The sequence below is a fragment of the Aythya ferina genome (assembly GCF_964211825.1).
Source record: "Aythya ferina genome assembly, chromosome: 3".
Lineage (NCBI taxonomy): Eukaryota > Metazoa > Chordata > Aves > Anseriformes > Anatidae > Aythya > Aythya ferina.
In genome coordinates, this window is record NC_140298.1 from 52,605,289 (window position 1) to 52,621,818 (window position 16,530).

The 16,530-nt window shown below is 36.4% G+C and overlaps 1 protein-coding gene across 5 annotated transcripts in view; it reads left to right on the plus strand.

Annotated features, from left to right (window-relative positions):
* Nucleotides 1–16,530, plus strand: part of ESR1 (estrogen receptor 1) — a 191,390-nt gene that overhangs the window by 95,178 nt on the left and 79,682 nt on the right. For 4 of the 5 annotated variants that reach the window (XM_084515516.1, XM_084515515.1, XM_084515518.1 and 1 more), the window contains exon 3: nucleotides 12,963–13,153. In XM_084515516.1, the coding sequence (XP_084371642.1) occupies nucleotides 12,963–13,153 (191 nt within the window). Of the gene's footprint in view, nucleotides 1–4,634; nucleotides 4,659–12,962; nucleotides 13,154–16,530 lie in introns of those variants that run through there. The other variant, XM_084515519.1, reaches the window with a different exon arrangement.

Sequence of the window (16,530 nt, forward strand, 5' to 3'; positions counted from 1 at the left end):
TTTAGCACATGTAAATTTCTGTTTCCAGAGATCCTCTATGACAAATGTGTTAGAGAAGTTTTATGTTTTATTTCATTGTGGGTCAACATGGCCTGGCCTTACGGCCCTGTTGCACACATGTAACAACTAGGCCTTGCTAGCACACTCATAACTACTAGGCTATACATGTCTCTGCCAGACTTCAGTGCTCTGTTTCGAAGTCCAATCTGTTTACCACATGATTTACTTTTCATTAATTTTCAAAGAATGAATTGGCATGCAGAGTTGAATTCAGCACTTCCCTGAGGACTAGAATGAGTCAAGTACCTCAGCTGGGGCAATATTTCCTTTCAAGCTTCCCCAGTTCTGTGTGGCATCATACTTCTGTGCATCCATTCTTCCTCCACATTGAATGAAAGGACAAACTGCTTCTTTCCCTACTAGGGTCCAGACCTCTTGACAAAATTTGTTACTTATTCTTCTTAATTACGGAAGTAGGCTATGTAACAAGCTAGAAGGTATTGGTATTTTGTTAGCCTGATAGCTCAGCTTTGTAGGTGGGATACAGCCCTTGTATGCAATGGTTGGTAGGTACGACATGTTTTCAGGCTGGTTGTTTGTTTGCCTTCTGTCAGGCTTCTGTCGCCTGTCCTGTGATTGGTAGTACTCAACCATATGCAGATCATCCACTTTTGTCCCATCTGTTACACTTGTTATGCTTTCAAGCATCCAAGAGATTAGTCATATTTGAATTTCTGGGAAACATATTGTTTGCACAGGAGCTAGGACTGATGCCTCTGTCTTTTTGATTGTCAGGCCAGTATTGCACCACAAGATGCATTTTTTCATTCCTATGCTGGCTTTCATCTGCTACTCATGTTGCAGGCTAGCCATGGTCTGCAAGTTGGTCAGTCTGCTCCTATGACTAGGATCATACAGGTCCCATATACAAATAATTTGTTTTGGTGAAACTGGCTTAAGCACAAATGGGTCTGTACATTTAGGAATTATTTTTACTTTCACTGGGAACTAGATTGTGCACCATTAGAGTGCACAAAGAATACAGGGGGAGGGTTCCTAGTTTTTGTTTTATTTATTTATTTCCATAGTATCATTTTATCACTGAATGGTTTGGGTTGGAAGGGATTTTAAAGACCGTCCAGTTCCACCATCCCCCACCATGGACAGGGACACTTCCAACTAGATCGGGTTGATCAAAACCCCATCCATCCTGGCCCTAATCACCTCTAGGGATGGGTCATCTGCAACGTCTCTGGGCAACTTGTTCCAGTGCTTCACGGCCCTCTGAGTAAAGAATTTTCTCCTACCATCTAATCTAAATCTCCCGTCTTTTAGTTTAAAACTGTTTGGCTTGTCCTATGATTATCTGTTTGTGTAAAAAGTTGCTCTCCAGCAACTTTGGCACAAACATGGAGCTGTGGATAAACCATGTCTTCTGGAGCAAATACAGAAGCATTTTTACATGTAGGTGTCAGCTATGCCTTTTGTGTAGATTTTTCCAAAGTGGCCCAGCAGCTTTCTTGCTGCCTATGTCATGTCATCGTGAGGCTTGGGACCTCTGCTTAGTCTTTTTCCTTTATTCCTGATAGTAGCTGGTACCAGGTGTTGTAATGGCTTGGTTGGTAAGCTCTTCCTCAATGCTTTACATCAGTTAGTTCAAGAGATCTGCATACACTTTGAAGAACTTAAAAACACTACTTCAGGTAGTCCTTTATTTTATCTTCCTGAGGTTTATTTTCCTGTGGCCCAGAGCCCTCTAATTTCTTTATTAGGCTCATATGTGGCTATAACATTGTTTAATTTCAGAAGTTCATTTGCAAATTAAGCGTACAACTTAAAGTTATATTCTGAGTTTAAAACATCATTTTAAGAAACACTGGTATTTGAGATGATAGGAATTTAGACTGGAATTTTAAAACAGTGTTATCTGAATTGTAATGTGTTATACAATCTGCATTCTTATTTGACATATCAGTTTTGAAGTTGGTGTAATAGAGAACTTTTATATCCTTCAAATGTTTTTCTCTAAAAATGTCCCATTTAATGTTGTCATAGAAAGATTATTACAGGAATTTAAAGAAGGTCTGGGTAATTGGCTAAACTACAGTGTAATTGTGTGCATCTGAAATATTTGGAAAAAAGGCTTGCCCAAGAATAAAAAGAACACATGAGCCCATGAAATCCCTATAAAGGCATGGTAACGGAAGATTTATGATTGATTCTTGTGTTTTTGCTGGCATTTAGCTTTGAAATAGTCTGGAGGTAAGTGTAGGAATCTGACAGAATTTCCTGAAACACTCTTTTCTGATCTATTAAGTGCATTTAACTTTTTCTCTTCAGATGCTAGGATTGTGGTAGTTTATTTAAACATTAGAAAGGAAACAAAAAATGAGTGTAGCAAATGAGTAACTCTGAAGAAAGTTTGCTTAGGAACAGTGAAACTCAGAGAAAAGATTTGTTTTGGACGATGTGTTATTTTTATATTAAAGGCTGCACTTCAGCTTTTTCTTAAAAGCCATATTTTAATTATAAGAATTATATAAGAAATGTAGTACTACAAGTTTTCAGCTTAGTCTGTGAGGCTTGGCTTTGTAATGGAGACAAAGGAGACCAGATATTTCTAGATGTGTGAAAGCAGCAGAAGATAAACTCCAGAGATAGTCTGTCGAACCATTTTTTTTTTGCCCCCATGCTTCCAGCTTTTAAAACATGTTTTATTCTTCAAATTGTTTACATTAAAGTGAGATGTCCTTTCCCTCTGAGACGTTTTGCCCATCTGACCCTCCACTTTGACATAGTTCTGCACACAGCTGATTACCACACTCAGGCCCCTGTCGCTTTTGTCCCCAGAGCCACATCACCACACAACTCAGTATTGCTGCCAGAAAATCAGATCTGTGCAGTGCCCTGAGGCACTCTGTCTGTCAGTAGCTTCTTCATAAAATTTGGCATGCTTTTAGGCAGTGGATGAAGGTATTTCCTCAGATTGTGTGACTTTATACACCAGAGCCTGTGAGGTTGCTTAACTGAATGAAAACGAAAATGTCAGAAACAGTGCCCTGACCAAACTGACAGGAGGTAGAAATGGGCATAGAAACCCTGAGCAAATTACCTGGTCATTATTTTGAATCCTGGGGATTTGGATCAAAATATATATTTTAAAGGTACTATTCCTTAACGAGCAGGAGAGTGCTCAGAGATCATAGATTAAAAAGATATAACAAAACAATAATTTGCAGAGAATTTAATCCAACAACAACAACAACAACAACAAAAAAAGTACCATTCATTTTTAAATAAGCAGATGGTATCTGCCCATTGTTAAAAGTAGCAGAAATATGTATATGGGCCACTTGAAATTGAAGTATGCAAGAGAATGTATTTATAGTGCTGCTTATTGGAATAGAAGGTGAAACATAAAGCATTTCTGAAATTCACTAAGGTCCTGCCTTTAGGAAGGAGAAATCTAATGTACGAGCACAATAACTGGGGAATTACTGACTAGGGTACTGCAGTAAAATATCTAAGGGTTAGAGAGGATCATAAACTAAATACAAGTCAACAGAGTAGTATGCAGGAAAGGCAAATTTTATTCTGTTAACATCAAAACAGATGAAGAGGTAAATATGCAGTTCTAGGAGAGACTGGCAAAGCTTTTTTCAGAGGCTTTCCTGTCCACTCAGATGCAAGTGCAGTGCCTAAGAGAGAGCCAGAAGACGGGAGGATTGGAGAGGAGAATCTGTGGAGAGAAGGCTGGAGGCAGAGATGTGGCAGGAATCCTGGGAAGGGAAGATTTGTTTTGAGAGGGCAGTGACCGAGTTGTTCTCCAGGCTAACTGGAAATAGCTGAGGAGAAACGAGCTTAAGTTCCAGCAGAGAGGGTGTAGGCTGCACATTAGGCAGTGAAGCTCCAAACAGACACAGAGGCTTATTCATTGGAAAGGTTGTAAAGACAATTTAAAATAAGTACCTGTAGGGCAGGTCTAGATATACAGTCTTTTAAGGGATATTCTGTCCCTGCTTTACCGAATGCTAATATACAGTGATTGCAGGGTTTGTAATTTCTATATGTCTATTTATGTTTTCACATCTAGACTGCAGTGCAGTTTGACAGCTGGTAGAAACACTGGCATGTGGTTGAAATTGCAAAACTGTCCCTCTCAATGCATCTGTAGATTTATTTATTATTATTATTATTGGCATATCATATAAATGTCTATTTCCTTTTGAATGTATATTTAATGAAAAGGAATGTTTTGGTGTTTGAAACACCAAAGCATTTTTCTGTCAAAACTTCTAAGAATTCGTATGTCTGCCAAATGAAAGTCCTATGGATTTTTTTTTTTCCTTGAAAATTGAAAAAGATTAATTTTACTCTCTGAACTGATTTCAATAGTTTTCAAATCATAAAAGCATGGTGTTTTTCTTATTTCAGAACTGAAATACTGATGGAGGGGGGGGGGAGAAATATTACGTCATTTATCAAATATTGTGGTTATTACGACATCTCTCAATTGGCTCTTTAAAGATATGGTTCCAGTTGCCGTTTATCCCAACAGCAAAGTGTCCCAGTGCACAGAACCCTGGGACTCCAGTGGGACTGGTTACTTTGATAAGGGCTTGCATTGTGAGGTAGTCCCAGTCCAAAGGAGAAAACATGTAAGTACAAATCACATAAGGCAAGGCTGTTTACATAAATTAAATGTCATAGTTTTAAAGGTATTATAAATATATATTTTTTAATTAAAATATTATAATTCTGTTTAGACCAATTTGAAATGTTGTCATGGCAGACATTTGTGAAGGGTTTAGAGAGAGGCAGAAGAGTGGAAACTTCCAGTCCAGGACACAAGGAAAATAAATAGTAATGAAGGGGGGAAGGAGAGCTTTGCATGAGGAGCCTGTGGGGAATCTGGGCACAGGAGAAGTAGCCAGGGGAGTCACTCCAGGCACCAGATAAGAGGAATTTGCTCTTTCTGGACAGAAAGGCTGATACTGGAATGAAAAGGCAGAGGTAAGTGTAAGAATGGGAAAAGAGGAGCTGGGTAGATCAGGCAAGAGTGTTTGAAAAAGGAACAGCTGCAGAAGGACTAAGCAGATATGGTCACTGGCAGCAATGGCATATGCCTCTGTGTATTTCTATATTTTGCTTCATCTAACCTGAAGCAGTGTCACTATTCACATCTGTTAGGAAATATCACTGACACCCTTCCTCTGCTGCTCGGGTAGTGAAAGTCTTCTCTTGCTGTTGCCTCCTGCATTAAGGCAAGTGCCAGTTGCCATACTGGCAAGTACACCAGTATGATCCAGACCAGCTATCTGTGACTTTAAACACAAAGCAAAAGGATATATTTTTTTTCTTTTTTTCTCTCAATGTCCTCTTCAGAAGGTGAGAAGCTGCTCACAGAAAAAACAGTTTGCAACATGTATTTTTAATAAGTCCAAATTTAAATGACCTCTGCAAATCTTATTTGATCAACTTTGTGCTTCCACTTTCTGATATGATGACGATTATTATAATGTTCATAATTACAGGATAATCATAAGTGAACGACTACCTCAGTATATGAAAAAGATCAACTCTGGAATGTATCATACTTATGTAGTGAAATATGACACTGTTTGTAAATTCTCTACTCCTTTCTCACAAGTACCGGTAACTAAAAAAAAGGAATGAGACAAAAATTCCAACTATTATTATGTGAAGGCAGCTGATTGATGGCCTGAAGAACTGAATTCTTTGCCTAACTCTGCCACAAATCCTTCTGTGAAGTTTAGAAATATTTTGAATCAAATTCTTCACAAGTAGTCTTATGTTGTATTGTAATTTTCTTTGTGCTGAATGGAAGTCCTACAGTCTGATTTATGTAAGTGTTAAACATTTACCCTTGCAGCTGCAGACAAGGGAAGTAGCACTTTGAACATATAAAATGCTATTTAATGGTGGGTACTTAAAATCTCAGGTTTGCATATGACTCTGTATATACTTTTGACCTTAATCTCTCTCAGCCTCATTTTTCATCCTTTCAACTCACGCAAGTATTGAAAAAAGTACATTCATTAGCAGTTGTCAAACACTCAAATGCTACAGTGGCATGGAAATACTGGAAAGAAATTAATTCTGATGTCATAGCTGAATTCAGATAGTGTGCTGATAGTAAGGCACCAGACACTGAGTGGCTAGGAAAACAACCAAAGGCAGAATAACTGCTCATTTAATAAATACTCTCTCTTCTGGGCACTGATGAATTATTGCCCCATGAAAAGTATGTCAATATATTTAAAGATAATATACATACGTACAGGAGGGATAAATTAAGGTTTCATTTGGGTATGCAAGGTGCAGTTCAGCTATATGCTATACTTAAAATTCGAATCTTCCTTGAATGTATATTGCCATAAAACATGTGTGGGGTTGTTTCTGCAGTCACCTTATGTACAGCAAGAAATTATTAGCATTCCATTTATAAGAAAAACAAAACAAAACAAACAAACAAACAAAAAACGCACAAACAAACAAAAACATCAATCCGAAAATTGTCAATGCTTCAGGACTGTTTGAGTTCTGGACTGCTCTGTGACATACAGCTACAACACCATTCTTCATTTAAGACTAATGAAAATGACCCTGTGAGTTTTAGTTTAGATTCCAACAGCACTGAGAAACAGAGTGAAACAGAACTAATTTCTCAGTATTTACAAGATCTAGATCCATTTTAGCTTATTCCAAAGATTTTGGTTTGGTTTGGTTTGGTTTGGTTTTGGTAGGAATTCAGATTTCAGACCTGTAGAACAGTCAAGCAGATCAAATGTCTTTCCCTTTTAAAGAATCACCCCACCACTACCCCCAAGGAAACTGCCTACATTGTTCAGAAATATTCGACAAACTTCTCTGTTAGTCAAGGGGATCAATTGCAAAATAGTTAGCTTACATTTCTAAAACATGAAACACCAATCCTGGGAATGAGAATATGGGAAAATTAAATATTGAAAACATCCAAATTCAGATATTAAGCATCTGAATGGGCTCCCTGATTCTGCCATCAACTGAAACTCTGGAAAGTGTGGCTGGAGATGCCACAGACTGCATGGTGACTGTGCATAGGCATGCCTCACTAGATTTTAATGCAGTCTGAAGATATTAGTGGTAGATCTGAGAAAAATAAAATAAAATAAAAAGTGAAGGTTTAAGGATGAAAGGATGCTAAAATTTACTCTGACTTTTGCAAATACTCTTAGATAAATGTAGGATAATTTTTTTCAGACATGAAATCATAAATTCTGACATATCCAAATACAGTATTTCAGTCACTCACTTTAAAAATAACGTGACTTAAGGATGAAGAAAGAGAATTAAACCAATACCAAAGGAAATGTTTAATATGATTGAATAAGCAGCTTTGATGACCTAATAAGATATGCTTTTGTTTTAATGTTGAGAGACCTTGTCTGCAACAGTGCCATTTGCTGGACAATACCAAACTATTTTCCTGTTATTTTAGTTTAGCCATCAAATCAAAGCATTGATTTGCAATCCTTACAGAGACCTGAATTTCGTTCTGATCCTTCTCACTCTATAGCTTATTTTTTTCACCTGGAAACAGAGATATTAACTTGAAGATGATCAGGGAATAAGCTGAGGATAATGGAGAAGAAAAGCTTGCAAATATATTAGTTAACTAAACCAGGCTAGGACACAGGCATGGGCATCAACATAACGTCTCTCACCACTTAATATTTTCGCATTCCCTGGGGCGGGGGTTGGCCTGGCTGAATAACCTTCTCCCAGGTCATGGCTCAGGTCAGAAGTCTTCCCCCTCGGCAGCATAGAAGAAATCATCCTGTTTTGGGGAAGCCATGGACTAGGAATTGGCCAAACATAATCACCAGTGGAGGCTCAGACAAAGATTGCTTCTGGTTCTAGGTCCCGTTGCTAGAACCCAATCTCACTGCTGTAACCCATCACATGCCAACAATGGTCTGGTTTGGGGCCACCTCCTGAGGTTCTGTGTAACCTAACATATCCCATGATTCCATCTGTCTGATACTCAACTCCACATGACACCTCTTTTTCTCCCTCTCTCTCTCCCTCTCTCCTCCCCCCTTCCCCACCTTACTTCCCCTCCATCTTCAAGTTGTATTTAGCTAAATTACAGCCCTAGACATTTGGGGATACTCATTTCAAACCAACATTTTCATTTGGAAAGCATTTTTTTTTTTCCAGATTCATTGGAGCTATTTTCTGAGAGTACAGTTTTCAGGCACTTAATGTGCAATTTTCTCTCTGTATATTTGGTTGTTCCTACTGCAGTGCTTCTCCTTGAAATGTCTTTTAAGTATCTTCAAGCATTTAATTCTTGGTAAATAATCTTTTATAAAATTTTTGCACCATATGGAAATTCACATTCTAAAAGCAAGTTAATTAATTTCATACTGAATAACATAATATTGTTAGAATAAGCCCAGTGTGTGGAAAGCATTGTTCCTGCTAGACCTTGGTTGCATTTGAACTGAGCATTGTTTCTGAGGCTTTTTACACTGGGGATTTCTGTCCATTCTGGTAAGAAAAAAATTAGCATCTGCAGATTAAATTTTCTTGCAGAGAGTAAATTCAGAAAACTAGTCTTTATCAGGGTGTCTTCTTTAACAGCTTAAAAAAATGTCCCCTTAAAAACCTCCCCTCCTATGAAATCTCTTGATTTCACAGAAAGCTGGGTTTATGAATAAATTGGGCCTTACCTCATTCTTGGCTGAATTGTGTACTGTGAGTTGGTCTAAATTCATTCTGCCTCCCAGTCAGTGTTATGATGCAAAAAGCAAGTTTACATTACAAAACTTTAATTGCAACATGTACACATTCCTTTTACCTTACAGTCAACATGGGGTTAAAGATCTCTTGGCTGCTTTAGAGTCCTGGATGATCAATGAATGTTTAAAGCAGAATTTTGTTTGCAAACAAATTTACTGAAGAGCAGATTCAATGTGACATAGGTGGAAAATAGAAAAATGAGCATGGAAGATCTTGTCTTGCTCTGTAGGTTCCAAAGATCTTCCCATTTTATATATCTGCTGTATTATTACATTTGGAAAAGAGCAGTAAATCATGTGCTCCCTGAGATTTTTTTGCTTTCTAATCTATTCTGTTTTGCTGGGTGCCTTGGATGGAGAGCTTTATCTTGGGTTTTCTTTCTTTTTTTGATATATGTTTCTCTTTGTTAAAAATAGTTGACAAGAACTTCTGGTCTTTTCTGTTTTTGTTTTTATTGTTTGCATAGATTACAAAGGAAATTATTGAAAAGGTTCTGCTATTGTATTTTGGGAAGGATGGTCTTGCCAAAGTTATTAAAGTTGGGTTGGGTTGTTGCACTATGTTCTCCGGAAAGCTAACCGTTGAAACCTAACTGAAAACTGGATGGAGAGCAGACTGTTATTTTTGTCAAGACACAGCGTCAGTGGTCTGTGATGTGCACTAGTTAGCAGCTGACTTCCAGATGAAATTTGAGATGTTATTTCGATTTAGCAATCTCTGAGTTATTGGGATCCTTTTTTTCCCAAAGGGTTGCCTCCTCATATCTTCGAATAAGTACTACAGTTGCGATAACACAAAGTCTACTACCAGGTCTCATTTCCATGGTTTAAATGGAAACGGGTGGCAAGCTGTTATTTCTGGTGAAGATGGGGCTAGGGGTTTTCTAATTTGCTTTCTGCTGTGGTTCACAAGAGCCTGAACATGATGATTTTGCAAGGCCAGTTTGCCTCAGTGTGGTGCTTGAGTGTCATGGATTTTGCTGGGTGTGGGGGTGTGAAAGCTGGCAAACTCCTTTGGATTTATTTCGTTTTGTGAAGATCTGCATCATCAAAAGATTTACACTGGTCTTTCAACGTAACAGGTTTGTGAGGAGAAAGGCAATGCAGGTCTAAGTCAACTATGAAATGCAGGGGTATTATTGGCAGTCATGAGCAGTGGTATTATTCCCTTGTTTTTCCCTTGCACCACTGATCCTCTGTGTATTTACAGGAAACAAACTGTCTTACATGCCTCTGCCTCTAGATTTCTTCTGAAAATATGGCTCTGATTCTGTGACTGACAGTCTGTGGAGTAGACTACCCTCAGGCAGCATGAAAAAATACTACATCTTTTTTGTTTCTGTTTATGCATCTTTTATTTTTTTTTTTTTTCTTTTGTATTTTACAGTTTTTTTTGCGGGTGAAATTTCTTATTCATTCTACATAAGAGAAGCACTTTGGTTGTTGTTGTTCCAGGAAAATTTTCAGTCATTTTTTATTATTATTAAATGATATTTGTTAGCCTTGTCTTGATCTGAGTGAAAACAAACAGTTTAAAAAGGTGAGCATTTGAATAATCTGGATGAAGTGATGACTGATATTCTTTGGTATTTCTTTACTCTATTTTGGTTTTACCTGTTGGTTGAAGTGTTTTGTTTTGTATGCAGCTAGGATTGCTTCAGGAAGTGGGTGGTGTTGGAAAGGTACTACATGTCCAGAGAAATGAAGTTGTTTTGGAACTTAATTTCTTCATTTTAGCATTTTAATGTGCTTTTTAAAGTTAATTTAAAAGTTAGACTTTTATTTTTATTTCTTATTGATATGAATACTATTTTGGGAACCTTGTCTCATGTAACATGCATATTTGTAGCAGTCTTGAAGAAAAGATTCACATTTATGAATATCTATGAGGTAGTCAGTCATGTATAACTACCGAAATAGTTTATTGATGGTAAAATTATACTGACAATTATCTGCTTGCTTGCTCTTTTACTTTAAATTGTAATATTTAAAATATTCTTGTAGTTATACACACCTAAAATATATTTTAAAAAATATTTCATCTTGGTTAATTTAAAGTTGTACTAAAGGGATGGATTAAGTGATCTAGCTGCAGGCAAGAGGGAATGGGGCAGAGAAAATGAGAAACATCTCTGATCAGTGCTCAGTAGAAAAAAATAGTCAATTAAGTGAGGCACTGAGATAAAGCAAATTCAAAAGAAGATTCAGACCTGGAGAAAAATAAGAAAACTGTCTAGGTTTGGCAGGTTTGGAAAGGTAATTACATATACCATATAGGTGTTGCATATATACTGATTTATTAATGATATATTTTTCACATTTTAACATCTTAAATAGGCAATGATTTATTATTATTGTTATTATTGTTGTTATTATTATTGTTATTATTATTATTATTATTTCCTGCCTACTTTGGTATACTCTTGTTGTCAGATTCTGAGATTCTCTGGTTTTCCCACATCACTAAAAACCAGGGTTGTGCCACATCATCATTTCCCCATTTGCAGTTTCTTCCATCTTGCACAGGTCCTAAGGAAAACAAAAAATGTTAAAATGAATTTCCAAAAGTATCTGGTATGTTAAAGAACTTTTGGTTTTAAAAACGTGGATTTTCTGAATGATGCCACTAAAAGATTGTGCTGTCTAACATGGCACAGCCGTTTGTTTCTCCAATAACTGTTATTCATGCAAAACTGTTCAATGCAAGTATATCATATTTTGGGACAGAGAGTATATATATAAAAAGTTTTCAGAGGATGGCTGGCAGCTCACATGAGATCATATGGGTGGCTTTGTCTGGTATAAAGCTTTCAGGAGACAGACTGTAGCAGGAGGTTTTGGGAAATATTGCCTAGAATGGTTTAGTGTAAGAGTCATCAGAAAGCTGTAGGGGAGTATTGGTTTGGAGCAGGAGGTGCTGTTGGTGCCAGATGCCTCAGTTCATCAAAACACAGGAAGTTTTGCTGCACTGAAGAAGGTAATATGGCAAATTTAAGTATATGTGGATACATCTGAAGTAGAGCCCCGGTTTCCTAGTTCAAAAACATGTTTGAGAAAAGATTGGAACCAAGGGGAGATACTAACTAGCAATTAAAACATTAATGATAAGTGGGTAATTACTGTAAATAGTAGGATTCTTCATGCTTTAACTGGTATGATATTGTCAGACGCAAATGGATTTGTGTCTTGGACAATTTGTAGCACAGACTCTTACTGCAAAGCATGTCATGTGAGAGCTGTTTACCTTCCAGGAGCAATCTCAGAGATCACTGCTGTTCCTCTTGGTAATTTCACATCCTCTCATCTCACTGTCCTGTTTACCAAGCCTGCAGCAACTACCTGTAATAACCTCTTACCAGATGTGAATTCATTGCCTATTCATGCTATAGATTTATTCAGTTTTCATTCAGCATTGCACATACTGCACATGTGGCTCTGTATATTACTAGAACAGAAATTCTTTGTCAAGAGCTTTTAATGCCTTCTGACTTTTCTTGTGGAAAAAAACACTTCTTCATTTTTATATAAATTGCCTTATAATGAGAACAGGAATTATTTTATATGTTTGACAATGTAAGGAAAGTTTTGATTTCTAATTGGGCAATAAGCCTTGAAAATAGCCTTGCAAAAGTGACTTGCAAATTGTGCTGCAAATATTAGGCAATTTTTGCTTTAGATTCTCAGACTCGTTACTGATACTGCAGACATGCTGAACCCTTGGGACAGGACTAGGTACACATTTTATTATTATTATTATTTTTTGTTTGTTTTCATTTTTTGGTGGGGTGGTGGTGCTTTTGTAATATTCTGAGAATAACTGATTACTTTATCAAATAGCTTTTTTTTTTTTTTTTTTAAGGTACAGTGCCTAGTAACAGTTTGATTTGTGAGAAATTTCTCTGTATCATATTAGTTCTTCACCTTTCCAATTAGAATAGAAAAGAAAGAGATACAAGGTCTTTTTTTTTTTTTTTCTTTTTTTTCTTTTTGGGGGGGAGTGGGGTGGGATGATCTCGTGTTTCAAAATTAGATGCGCTCTTCTTTCTTCCTCGGTCTTTAGGAGTGGATGAGACCTAACAATGCTGAAAAAGTTTTTTTTTTTTTTTTTTTTTTTGTTTTGTTTTGTTTTGTTTTGTTTTGTTTTGCTTTTAACAGGCCAAGCTCTGATAGCAGGCGTCACAGCATCCGAGAGAGGATGTCCAGTACAAATGAGAAAGGGAGCCTATCCATGGAGTCCACCAAGGAGACCCGGTACTGTGCTGTGTGCAACGACTATGCTTCAGGCTACCATTATGGGGTCTGGTCTTGTGAGGGCTGCAAAGCTTTTTTCAAAAGGAGTATTCAAGGTAATAAGCTGTTCAAGTGAGTCACCTTAACTGTTTACTCCTGAGGAAGCTAGCCGAGATTGCAGCCTGAGCCCAGGACAATGACATTTATTGGATTTTCATTAGGAGCTACTGTGTTCTCCCATATGTGTTTTGCTCTGTATTTGGTGAACGTTTCTAACAGTTATATATTATGTTGTTATGTAGCCCAAGATTAATGAGGGAAGATTAAAGCTTCTGTGCATTTGTCTTGGTTTCTGTATGTCTGACTATGGAGGTCTGACTAGTGAGAAATCTAATTTAAAAATCCATATTGGATCAAGAAGATCACTCTTTCAGTCTATGTATATCTGTTTTCTGTGATTAAGTTCCTAACCAAACCTTTTTTTTTTTTTTTTTTTTTTTTGGAATTCCTTGTCAGAGATTAATTTGTGTTGGTTGATTTCTTAATCTTAATTCGATGTTCCATTAGCAAAATGCTTCAATCCAAACCTCAGCCACTTGGAGATCTGAGATGTCTTTTGAGACCCAATGTTGAAAAGGAATGTATCCTTGAAGAAATAATATTTGCATCTCCCAGTAAAGCAGGGCTTTGAACTATACACAGAATGATATAGTTCGCAGCCTTGCCATGGCTAAAAGAGTTCTGTGTAAAATGTCCACTGGATTAAAGGGCATTGAACAGAAACATCGTTAATTACTGTGACTAAGATAATTCTTGATTAAAATCCCTGGCATCTATGGAATGGCTATTTTTTTTTGCTTTGTTCAACACAACTGAGTAAGAAAAAAGTGTGATTCTACTGAATATCCTATGCAGTATCTAAGTGTTACTGTGATGATAAATATAAAACATTTTTTTTCCTTTCCAAATAAATAGAAAACTAGCAAAGTGCTGTGCTTTTGTTAGGTTTCTATAGTTTTTTTCCATTCCCAGACGATATACACATAGAGAAATTCCTGTAGCTCTTTTTTTGAAGTAAACATAGCAAAAACCAGTTTTTACCTTATATCACTAGGTGGGATTATTGCCTGTTTTGTACAAAGACTACCGCCGAGTTGGGTTAAATAAGACTTCCAGCATTCAGCTCAAGAACTTTTCCAAGCTTATAGAAAAAAGTGAAAGATTGGCTGCAGGGTAGACACTGATGAAATGATTTGAATGTCAGTGATTAGTTAATGGTTACTTGTATTTCTGCTTTTCCAAATTCATCTAAGTGGTTTGTAGGAAAGAGTGGTTACAGCCAGAGGTCAATAATAAGCCAGACCAGAGGGAGAAATGATGAAATGCTTTTCACTTAACATCAGAACGACATATTTAAACTTGTGAGGTAGGGACAACGGTTCCTTTAGTTGAGTGCTTTTTCATTTTAAGTCCTCTGACTGAATCAGAATTATTTCTAGAATTTTGGAATTCTGTACTTGAACTCGAATTGAACTAAGTCATCTTACCCAAAACACCTTCTTTTTAAACAGTTCTGTCTTCTTTCCTAGCTTCTATTTGTCATTTAGATCAATACCAAGTAGGCAGAATAAATTGCTTAATTTTGTACCAGTGTAACTTGCTTGTGGGTGACCCATCAATGAAACAAAATTGAGCATTCTTATGTAAAAGTAAGAGTTAGTTATCAAATAACTGTATGGAACAGATCTTCAGCTTTTGGCCTTTACAGATGAAGAAATGAGACTGCTTCACTGAGTTCCATGGCTCTACTTAAAAACTTTGGGTGATTCTTTCCTAGTGTCTATGTCTCTATGTGAATAAATCTTACAGTCCTCAACAACAGATCTGTTATCTGTTTGTGCTACAGTACATGCTAATTTGTAAATTTAGTTCTTGCTTCATTTACATGTTTTTATAATTTTTAAGTAGGCAGGCTTTAAAAATGTAAAGCTTAAATTTTCAGTGTCCCATAAAATGCTTTTCTTAATTATTAACTCATGCTTGCTCTAATTTAAGCCCATTCCTTCTTGCCCTATTCCTCATGACCATGAAGAAAGTTTACTGTTACAACCTTTTACATAGTTGAAGAGTGTTATCATATCTTTTCTCAGTCTTCTAAGTCTTCGTCTTTTTTTTTTTTTTTAGACTAAACAAACACAATTCTTTTTGCAGAACACGTTTTCTAGACTTCTCCCATTTGTTATGCTCCTCTGAACTTTCTCTAGTCGACCCACATCTTTTTTTTTGACAACAGCTATCATAAGAAATGTCATCCACTGATATCAAGACAATAATCCAAGGATTTGAATACTTGTGAGAGAATTGTGATCTTTTGATCACAGATGGTATAAAAAACCCTCTAAAGTGATTTTAAAGTCATAGGTTCCCAGTCCTGATGAACTAAGGGAGTTTAGGCATTTCCTACATTATTTGGAAAAGATGTCTACTTTGGCAATTACATATTCTCATTGGACATGTATCCAATTTACAGGAATGTCAGTAATCTTTAGACTGCGCATACATGCGAAAACATGCCATTTACCTTTGAGATGGGAATAATTTTAAAGAGATTGTGATTGGATATCTAGGAACAAATATTACTAATTTGTAGAAGAATATGTGGAGTAAATATTTTATCTCTGTTGTATATATGACATATATTCCTAAAAAAGGGTAAAGAATTTTCTGGGAATCATATGATTTAACTGTATTGAGGCAAATAGGACTTTTTTGTTGTTGTTGTTGTTAATAAACAAAAGCAATACAGTACTTTTGGGGCAATTATTATTATTATTATTATTATTAGTAGTAGTAGTATACCGAATGTGTAGAATGTCTTTAAATGCCAAAGAACCATATTACTTTTGTTCTTTACTGTCCTGTATTTTTCAATATATGTATAGATACAGAGTAGACTGGCTATTTTTATGTTTCACATTAGAGATTTCATAGGAGAATTGCCATAATGAAGATGGATGTTCTTAATACATTGTAGTCAAAACTACTATATGGTTCTTAATAGAACCACAGGAAAAAGTGAGTACAGACATGAATGAGCTGTATGGGGTAATCTGTTTTCCTCACTGTATAATGTTATCTTCAGTGGTATGTTTGGTTTACCTATTTGCATAAATAACTACTAAAATTTTGTGAAAACTCATATCTACATTGGACCTTGCCAGAAATGGAGATGGATAGCTTCATTTTTATTTGTATCCAGAGGGTTTGGAATGGTTCTGGAGATATTTTGTGAATTTTAAATACTTTTTTTTTTTTTTTTCCCCAACAGTTAATGCTTAGAAGGCAACCTGAATTAGTACTTGTCTCTCAACTGTCTCTCAATATTTGCAACTGTTCAATTTTCTTTAAATAGCAGATGGTTGGTGAAAATCTCAACTGCCTCCTGAAATTTCCAGTGTCAGTCCATTTTGTTAGTTTATGTCACAAAAGTGAT